Source organism: Eubalaena glacialis, chromosome 3, assembly GCF_028564815.1.
Source record: "Eubalaena glacialis isolate mEubGla1 chromosome 3, mEubGla1.1.hap2.+ XY, whole genome shotgun sequence".
NCBI classification, from domain to species: domain Eukaryota; kingdom Metazoa; phylum Chordata; class Mammalia; order Artiodactyla; family Balaenidae; genus Eubalaena; species Eubalaena glacialis.
In genome coordinates, this window is record NC_083718.1 from 97,854,205 (window position 1) to 97,864,946 (window position 10,742).

The 10,742-nt window shown below is 44.9% G+C and overlaps 1 protein-coding gene across 1 annotated transcript; it reads right to left on the reverse strand.

Annotated features, from left to right (window-relative positions):
* Positions 1-1,493: 1,493 nt before the first annotated feature.
* On the reverse strand, positions 1,494-8,761 carry RBM15 (RNA binding motif protein 15). Its single transcript, XM_061186203.1, has 2 exons — positions 5,896-8,761; positions 1,494-1,840 (listed from the first exon to the last, which is right to left on the reverse strand). Exons 1-2 carry the CDS (start codon positions 8,759-8,761, stop codon positions 1,818-1,820), a joined length of 2,889 nt encoding a protein of 962 aa, XP_061042186.1. The 3' UTR covers positions 1,494-1,817.
* Between the last annotated feature and the right edge of the window lie 1,981 nt (positions 8,762-10,742).

The following is a 10,742-nucleotide window of genomic DNA, read 5'->3' on the forward strand; positions in this document are numbered from 1 at the left end:
TAGGTCCAAATCCATAACCAGAATTTTAATACTTTGGCTCTCACATTAAAATAATTTTTTCAAACGTTAAAACAAATTTTAAAACTTAGAAAAATCAAAATACCAAGTAGAACAAAAGTTATGGCCTGCAACTTTGTTAATACAACACTTTGGTGAGGGGAGGAAGCTAGTAACAGCAGCAGAGTGCCTAAAGACTTCCAATCAGAGAGACATACCCCAAAACATTAAAAGCCCTCACCCTATTAATTATAATGCATTTTGACCTCTAAAAACCCTCTTACCTGTTTACAAGAGTTTATACAGCTGTTTGCCACTGGAACACCACCTTGCAGAGTATAAGCGTGGCATCCTTTGTTGATAATCACCTGTTGCCTAAGTAATCATCATCCCGCATGGAGACAGACAGCACTAGGGCTCTTCCATCCGAGGTTAAAATTCAAAACAAGCCCAACAAGCCTGCATTTCAAGGTGGTCTTCGTCTGCAACTAGTTAAGTTTAAAACTGGCAAACAACAATGGTGTCTGAGGCCAATGGTGCAGCACTGCTGGCTTCCTCTTGAACTCCAGCGTTGTCACTGTGCACCGAAGTCTCCTGCTGCAAACAGGGGAGTTGTTCTCCTGTACTGGAAACAGCTTCCAAAGCTCAGGAGCCCCTGTACAGGATAATGCAGGAACTAAAGGCAAACACTTTTTCCTCCTTAAGGATGCCTCCATTTTTTCCTCACAATCTGTACTACCAACCGAAGTGACTGGGCCTGAGTGTGCGTTCGTACCTATGAAACCGTCACGGTGCATGCACATCCAAGGCATGTGGAACCACAGGTCAAATAAGGCACAGATACCAAGTAACGGTTCTAATTACAAACGCTAGCTCTCAGGAACTCTTCATCCATTCAGAACTAAACCCATCACTGCATAACTCTGGCAAGAAGCCCCTGAAGATGGAGGAGCTCCTCAAATGTGTCAGGAAAGGCTTTATTAACATCATCATTAACATTTAAAAAGCAAGCGGAGCATTTCTCCTTCTTTTGGCAATTTGGTGCAAATGTTAAGAGCAAGATAAAGCAATTTCAAACTTTTCTTCAAATTAAAAATGAAACTAAGGCCAAACGTGATGGGTGAACAAAATAAATCAAAACTTAAATTTCAGCAACTCCGGCTCTTCAAACCAGCAAAGCCCCCGACTCGTGCACTGTGGTGAGGCTTACGGTGCTTGCCCCGGCTTCTTGCGTGCCAGCAAACAGCACCATTTCCTCATCAAGTTGAGGACTGAGAAGCAAATGATCCCCTTCACTGCAAACAAAGGGGGTCACAGTAACACTAGTGATCCTTCAGAATTGACACACTGTGATAGTCAAAATGATGGTCTCCCTGCTTCTTGCTCAAGACATACAAGATCTGAGCAGCAGCAAGTACCCCCTCAGCTGCAAACAAAGGGGTCAAAGGTTTGCCGTCAATTCACTTCCAGGCAGAAAAACATTTTCCTCAAAAGAAACAATTTATTTAGAATAAAACAAAAGCAGCTCAACTGTGAGCGCACGTTTGAGTGACAGCTACTTTTAAGCTGTGTGAGCCATAAAAAGGGTTTTTCTTTTCCAGAAATCTTGTGTACACAGCACAAAGCAAGGTCATTTTTTTTCCACTTAAAACACCGGCATTGGCATCACAATAGCAGATACACAACTTTAAGCTGCCATTTTAGTAAAATGCACAAATACTAAACAGATTAGCTTTCTTCCATCAAGAGGCCCATGTAAACTCCACATAAGCCACAACTTCTCTTCAAAAAGGTCCATTAGAGCTTTGAATTCCGTATCTTCATCCGTTGTTCACCAGTTTTGCTTGCGGGGGGGGGAGGGGAAAAAGGTTATTCAGTACAAATGTTTACAATATTAAAAATATATATATTTCCCCTATGCCATTATAGCTGAACATAACATTAACAAGACCTTCCTGGATAGTCCACCTTGACTTCAAAAAGCACCAATAATACCCACTGGCACAAACCTTGAAATGAATTTACTGTATGAATAGACAACAAGTAGAACAATAAGGGTGGATTTTTTTTTAAAGACTGCAATTAAGTGAGGATTATAGGACTGAAAATATCCTTGGTACTCATGCAACTGAGTAAAACATATCAAAAAAACTCAGAAAAAAGTAAGTTTACAATCAATTTATAATCAATATATTCTAAATATAACTTAAAAAATGAAACTATAAAAAGGTGTTTAGTCGAACTTTTACCCCCTCTATTTTCATTCTGTAATTTATATGGAGCAATACAGACCTACTCCATTACTGTAGAAAGGGGTCAAGATACAAAGCCTTTTAAAAATCCACCTTCATCTGTGTTACCAAAGACAGCAGCTGTTATGTTCTTTTAAGAAAACCCTCATACAAACAATCGCTAAACAGCCAAAGAACACTGTAGGACTCTTACTTTCCAACTGTTTACATCATACATATAAAACTCTTCATTAAGCTAGACAGTTCACCGTGGTTACCTGAAATTGTTTTCTCCCTTTAGGCACATCACTATAACCAGAATGTTAACAGGGTCAGCTCCATTTCTCTTCTTGTTCTCATACCTAACTCCTATCTCCAAACCAAACATTGTGGCAGACAGAAAAAAAAATGTCCAGAAATTCTCTCTAAAAATTTTTTCATAAAAAAGGTCATTAAGGCCCTCTTCTCAACAGGATTTCCTAGTTCTGTTACCACAGTTTTTGGTGAGTGGTTCCTATAGGGAGCCAAACTGCAGTTCAAGCTGTACCTGCAAATGAGCAATTTCACTGTCTGAAGAAAGGGAATTAAAATCAGAAAGACAAAAAACAACAAAAAAATTGTCAGTGAAAACCTGCTCATAAAATAGTTTTTAAATAAACCTAAACAAGTGTTTGACTCAGAAAGCAACACACACCTTACTTTTACTATTGTATCTCAAATGATCTGAGTTAAGAAGGTCCAGAGTATATATATTACCTTCAAAATGTGACAAGAGCTTATACCAGCCAGAGGATGGACATTTTAAGATATAATCCTTAAAGGGAAAACTCTATCTACTCTCAGGTGAGAGTCAAAATATACATCTTAAACCAGGAATTTAAATTTTTTGCGTGGAAAACTCTTTATAGGAATCCCAGTTATAACCAACAAAATAATATTAAAAAATTGGCTAGGAGCTGAATGATTAATTTTTCATAAACTTTGAAGTTGTGATTAAAAATCTAAATTAGCTTGGTTTTTTTTTTTACCAGTAATACTTAATAAGTTGTTTAATGATATACTGAAGAAATTCTTTCCATCCATTTGAACTGAGTTCCAAAAAAATCAATTAAACAAATACATTTTTTTAAAGTAAAAGAAACAATTGGTTGTTACAAAGAACATCCAACGTTGAGATTATGAAATTCTGGCTAATGAGAATTAGAACCAGATAGTTTTAGACATTTGTTTTCATTACACTCTGAAGTTTTAAGTAGTTTACCAATATTATGAACCTGCACAACAGAACGAGCAACACAAATTAAGAGATTCATCTGAATGATGGCACTCTGCAGGTACACACCAAACTAAACATAATTAGTTATAATACATACATTTAGAAATGATATCAAGCCATTGTTTCAAAAACACTGAAGCACGAACTGCCCAGATCTAACAAAAGCCACAATGTCAGATAAAGATTCAAACAAACATGGAGCAAAACCCACAGTACTCTGCTCTTCGGTAAGCTGTCACATCAACTTAAAAAAAAAAAAGAAAACCACACACACTTTGGATTAGAGTAAAATTAGATGTCATGGACTTCACTCCCTAAAAGAGTAAAATCATTTGTCCAGCCATCTTATCAAAAGATATTCAAAAGTTAATGGTTAGTGAGATTATTTAAACTGGAAAAAATGTATCTAGCCACAAATTGTACTTTGACCCCACTTATGCACAGACTGCACACTTGCATAAGTTTCTGAACAGGTGTCTACTCCACATTAGCATGTCAAGCAAAGCTTTTTAAAAGCAAAAAAGACCAAAAGTCTTAATTGTAGGATTTCAGGTATTTTCCCTACAGGCACACCAAGGACCTTTGTGCTCATGGCCTAGTATCTTCCTTCTCTCAAAATGGCTAGTTTTTCCAGTTTAAAAACAAAAAATACAAAAACTTCCAAACTTAAAAAGAAAATTTACAAATGCACAGTGAAAACCAAAAAGGATGACACAGAGTGATGAGGCTTTCATGCTGACATGCATTAGACACCTGTCATAACGGACAATTAAAAATTACATGACATTTCCCCGGGTTATTATTGGTGCTATTTCAAAACTATCAGCTTTGATAATAGAAAGAAAACAGTTGGGTTCTGCCAGGCTTTCAAGAAGTCACTCACACAGACTAGAAACATGACCATGATCCAAAGGTCCTCAAGTTTCTAATCATAATTAAATATCAAAGGCCTTAGCTAAAGTCCTCAACATTTAAATCACAGGGGAAAATATACCTACAAATGACCTGAGAAACTAGGGGTGGGGGTGGTGGGGGTAGATGAAAAAAAAAGACAAACAAGGAAAACACCCATTACTGTTAAGCAGCAAAAACCCTTGTTAAGAACCAGAAGTTGATATAATCTTCAGTTTTGGAAAAAAACTGTCAGGATGGGCTAAATTATTTTGTATTAATTCCAGGTGTCTGAGAAAATAAACCACTAAAAAAGGGTTTTCCTAAACTGACATTTCAATTCTCTGTGGTTGGACACCAGTGAAAATATAAACACAAAATTTCAAAGATATTCAAAATATTTTCAATAATGTAATGTCATTGCTACTGTTTAAATATGAAAATAAAAATACAAGCAAAATTTGGAGAGTATGTCAAAGGCATTTCACGATGACATAAAAAAATCTGCAATCCAGCTATGGCTGATTAATGCCCACTGAAACAAAAGATGACTTATGAGCCTGCAGACAACTCTTCTTTCTATTACTGAAATCAGAAATTTGAATGGATACAAAAATAAAAACTCATCTCTGATGGAAAACACAAGTTTTGAAATATACACAATTAAATTAGAACTGTACCTGCTACATCTCTCTGAAAAAGTCAGTGAAAACACCACCACACACCAACGACTGACCAAAGAATTCTGATTTTAAAAGCACCTACTCACTTCCTGCATACTAGTGTAAGCGTAAGACATATGTGGTCTGTAACATACTCCTCAATGTTTACTGAACAGTTACTGCTACAAACCAAAAGTGCATATACAGGATACAGAACTCAAGAGCTAATGATGAAAATGTGTATGTTAAAGCAAACTCTCTGGGAATAAACCATGTATTTTAAGAGAAATACTCAAATACCTGAATAAAATAATCACAATGCTATATGATTTACCAGCTTATACTAATGAGATCCCTGATCAAATTTCAGCCACAAAAACAACATTTCTGGTACAGGAATTATTTACCTACATACCAATCAAGCCATTTTTAGGTGTATATTATCATCTTTATATAGTCAGTGGGCTCTTTGTTTTCCAAATTCTGACTTTTCAAGTTTCTGGTTTTGTAACTTGGAGGATTTTTTTAAGCTTAAGGTTAAAAAAGAAAAAAACTGCAGAAAAAGAGGAAAAAAGTTACTCATAAGAGTGGGAACTCCTAATTAAAGTAAATTCATTTGCCTGCTACCTTTAGGGCATCCCTTTCACTTAAAGTAATAGCTAAACTCTCCTGACTTCTATTTTAAAGAGGTTTATAAAAATATAAAAAAGAAAAAAGCTACAACTAAACAACTAATTAAAAAGAAAATTGCATCCGATGCTGTATCCCATCACACATCACAAAACAGGAACCATGTCAAAGTACTAAATACAAGTTACATATGGACTTTAAGACGCACCACGGACAATGATCATGACCAGGTAATCTTCTTCAGATTTGGCCAGTGCCTTGGCAGGGGAATCCAGGAACTGCTGGGAGAACTCACAGGGTGGGAAGGCATGAAGGACTCCGGTGTTTTCCTTGTCTTTGTTGCCCCCCACGGGGAGGCTGATCACCCCAGCGGCCTGCTTTTGCTTTAAATAGGACACGAGGTTCCTAAGTGGCCTCTGAGTAGAGGTGGCAGTGTCTGAGGTGGCCGAGGAAGAGGAGGACCTGCTATCAGAACTTCCAGGCACAGCCAGAAGAATAGCATAACCATTGGGCCCTGCCACTTTGATGCGTCGAGTTACTTCATCCAACTTGGGCTGGTCCAAACGAAGACGCTGAGTGATCTTGAGCTGGGCCACTTTGCCTCCAGTTGAGCCCTCCACAAGAAGACTACTAGCCACCTGGAGATCACCCTGCAACAGATGCATGTTGGAAGGAAAGTTGCTGTTCTTCAACAGAAGCATGCCCTGCCAGGCCAAACAGAGTTTGGGAGAGGCTGCTGCTGCAGGGGCTGTCCCACCATCCTGTTTCTGGGAAGGGGACTTCAGCTTCGATGAAGCAGTGCTGGTGCTGGGTGCACTCCCATCAGACCGGTCTTCTTTTTTCAGAGGGCTTTTTCCCTCAGTGGAAGCAGCTGTCCGGTGCTTCCTATCCCGTTCAGCTGATGCAGAGTTTTTACGGTCTCGCTTGTCACCCTGGCTCTTCTCCAAACTACCTCGTCGGTCTCTGATTGGAGAGGGCCTTTCCAAGAGAAGACGGGAAGATCGATCATTGTCACTGTTGTAGCGATCCCGGCTACTGCTCAATTCTGGACTGCGGTCAGGAGAAGGCGCGCAATGACGTTTTCGTGGTCGGTCACTCTCTGGGGACCTATCCAGATGCCGTCCCCCGCTCTCCTCAGGCAGCCTTCGCTTCCTAGGTTGGTCTCTGCTGCTGGGCAGATCTCGATCACCTCTGTCCCGGTCCAAGGACCAGCCATCCCGCCTGCGATCCAGGCTATCCAGTGGCTCATAAGCAGGCACAGCAGTAGCTGCAGTCCGAGTGCTGCGTTCACGAACTGGGGGCGGGGGTGGCACCCAATCGGAGTCAGGATAAAGGTCCCTATCACGATCTCTGTATAGTAACGGTGGTGTCCTGTCCCGAGCACCCCTCAAAGGGTCAGGTGCCCGGTGTCCAAAAGCATCTGTCACCAGTTCATAATGAGTTAAGGGCAGAGGCTGCAGATATTGCTGCTGGTAACGATGTTCTGTGTCTGCAAAGTCTACTCTAAGGCGACGATCTGGGCCACCAAGGGGGAAGCCCCGCATATGGGTCCAGGCAGCATGAGCCGCATCCAGGCTTTCGTACTGGATATACGCCCAACTATCACCTTTGCGGTAGTCAATGGTGCGTATGGTGCCAAATCGGTCAAACTCCCGTGCCAGGGCAGCAAGAGGCACCCATGGACCCAGGCCACCTACCCAGAGGCGGGTGGTGGGTGTAGCTTTGCCATAACCAATTTTGATAGGATTCCGAATTATAATTTTGCCAGACATTGCTAGTTTGGCCCGGTGAGACATGTCTAGGTTCTCAAATTTGAGAAAGCCATAGGTACTGGTCTGGCCCCGAGAAGGCCTCTTGATATCTACTTCTGTGATGACTCCGAAACGGTCAAAAGCCCTTCTTAGATCACTCTCTGTCACAGTGATGTCTAGGTTGCCCAAGAAAAGCGTCCGGTTAGCGCGCTGATCATCCTCGGGTGAGATCTCATCCACTTCTCTGAAAGGAGCAGCACCTGCTCCAGCTCCCACCCTTGGCTCAAGACTGTAGGCTGGGCGTACTCTCTCATAGAACGAGTAGTCTCGCTCTCTCTCCAGGTCTCGGGGCAATGGTGGCGGAGGTGGAGGGGGCAGGCGGCCAAGAGCCAACTGCTGCAACCGGTAGTCTCTGTATCCCAAGGCTGCGCCACCAGGGGAAAGTGATCTCTGGCCTCCACCACCTCCGCCAGGGGGATGCCGGTGACCACCTACAGAGGACCCGACAACACTGGCTGATGGAGGATAAGAATCTTTGTCTAAAGGGGAGCGGCTGCGGCGCCGGCTCACATACACAGCTTCTATCTTCAGGGGCCGGTCATAGAGCACTAGACGCCCTCTGGCATGCTTGGCCGCCCGCGCGTCCTCTGGCCGCCGGAAGTTCACAAAGGCTACTCGCTCATCCCCGCTGCCAGAACCCGAGAGATGACTGATTTTGACACTTACATCACCGAAGCGTTTGAACTCGTGAAACAGTCCGTCCTCCACCGCTTCGTCACTCAGCTGAGACCCCAACTCGCTTATCTTCAATGTCTTGTATTCCCCGCCGTCCCCGCCGCCAGGAGCTGAAGAGGCGGCCCCAGAGGAACGTGACTCCCCGCCTCCACCCCGGGAGCTGCTGCGCGACTCGCCCCCGCCCGAGGAATTTTTGGTGCTTGGGGAGCTGTAACTATGCAAGCGGCTACTGGAGCTGCCCCCACCGGTGTCGTACTCGCGGCTACCACCTCGGCTGCTAGACTTGTCCAGATGAAGGCTGCGCCGCGACCCGCCACCGCCGTCGGTCTTTCCGCTGCTGCTCCCATTGCTGCCACCAGAGCCCCCTAACTTCTTGCTCCGCTCCCCGCGGGAAGTCGAGTCCTCACCACCACGGGAGCGTTTCGGCTTGACTGGGGAGCGCTCTTTTCCCTTCATTGTAGCGGGTCGTCGGAGGTCTTCTCCGCGGAACTGATTAACCCGCCGCTCCGCGCTCGTTTCACACAGCGGAACCGCACGCCGCCATCTTGGACTCCGCCGCGGCAGAGGGTCCCGCCCCACAGTCTTCATTGGTCAATCAGCTCCTCTCTTCTACAGTCTCATTGGGAAAACTATTTGTCTGTCTTTACATCTCCCCGCGCTCCGGGAAGGCGCCCGCCCGACCACTGTTATTGGGTTCCCAACGCCCTAGTCAGAGTACCTCATTGGTTGTATTCGTTGTCCATCTTAACGGTTCCTCGCGCCAGACTGTAGCTCCGCCCCCGCACTCTATGGTCACCTGACCCTAAGTCTGGAGGCGTTGATTGGACAAAAAGTCTGCCCTGTAACGGTACTTCTTGCGCGGTGAAAGCGGTGATCCCACCTCCTCATCCCTTTCATTGGTTTGTGACCCCGTCCTTTAGCCTACTATTTGGGAAGTCGGACCATATGTTCTAGCATTTTTTTTTCTGAGAGGCCGGGTCACAGCGATCTCGCGAGAGAGACAGAGAGCCAGAGAGAGAGAGAAAAAGAGAGGGAGAGGGCTCCCTCCTTCTACCCCCTTCTTCCAACTCCTCCGGCGGCTGAAAGAAGTTTAAATCTGATTGGATGTTGACGAGGAAATTGATAGGCCGAAATAACTGTCCATCACTCGCTTAAAGGGGTAGGCCCATACACTGAGGAAGCTGCCTGAAGGTGAAAGAGTAGAATACGCGCTTGCTCTGCGACGTCAGTTAGACGTCGCGAGACGGTGACCATGAACGAGTTCCGCCTCCCCACGCTTTCTGCGTTCTCCTCCAACATTTGTTCGGTCCCGCTGCGTACTTGGTTGTGCTTTGGCCCTCGGACCTCAGAACTTCTGGGCTTCCTACCTCCTACCTGTGTGGGACAAGGGTCTGGGCAGGCTCTCCGGCTGTCGGGACCCACGAACCCTTCAGGAAGCCGTCGCGGGGCGCCCACCGGACACCATCTTAGCCCCTCTGGCCTCTGCGTGAACAGCCTGAAAAAGCCCCCCCCCCACCATGCGCCAGAAAGCGCTCTGGGGCCCGCGGGGCAGGTGGGCGGGGCCGGGAGTTCACAGTTCACAAAGCGCCGGCTCACACTAACGTCAGGGGCGGGGCGGAGGCAGGATGCGGGCTCTTGGGGACCCGCAGCGGGGACGCAGCAGAGCCGAGGTGCAACCCTGGCTCGGGAGCCGGCTTTCCTCTGCGCGTTCCGTTTTCGCCTGAGTGCCCCCGGGCAACCCAGGAGAGTCACTGACGCTCCCAGTTTCGCCGCCCGCGGGCGGGGTGGGGACTGTCGGGCCATGGCGGAGAGGTCAGGGCTTCCTGTTTTGTGTTGCAAATTCACGTGGATTTGGGGTTTTGTAGTCCCGTAATATAGCTGCTTTTGTTTTTTATATGTAGTGTCCCTCCCTGTTGAATAATCGAGAGCAATTTACGCTCCATGCAGATGTGTCGCGTTTTTTTCTGTGGCTTCTTGTACGTCCCCCCACCCCCGGTTAGTCTATACTAGAACCCAGTAGAACAGCCACCTTTCTGTCTCTAAACCCATCTCTTTTAGTTCTTTCAATCGTTAACCGCTTTAAAACCCAACTTTCTTTCCACAGACCTTCATCGTGTCAGACGATAAAGCACTTGCGCGAGGTGCCGGAGTCCGGCTGCCCACCGTCTGGTGAAGGGAGGTAGTGCTGAGTTCATCACAGGGGTTAGGTTTCTGCAGTCCTCCCCGATATTCTCCGGGCAGAGGTTAAGAGGATTCTTGTATTGATCCTCTTAACCACACCTCTCAAGATCCTATCTGTAAGGAGAGAATGTGAGATGTTTTTTAAAGGCATTTTTCAAGGTAACAGGGTCCCCCAAAATGAAACCTAAACTTGAAACTTTTAAGATTAGGGACTGCAACCTGTTTACCCCAGCCTTAGCCATCCTTCTTTTTATTAAGTAATCTTGAGGAAGGTGAAGATGTGAGCCTTTTGTCTCTTGATTAGATCAAAAAACTTGAAAGAAGCCCAGTATGTAAAAGCATATCTATGATATTGTAGTGTGTAGACATAGTCATTTTATTAAAACCA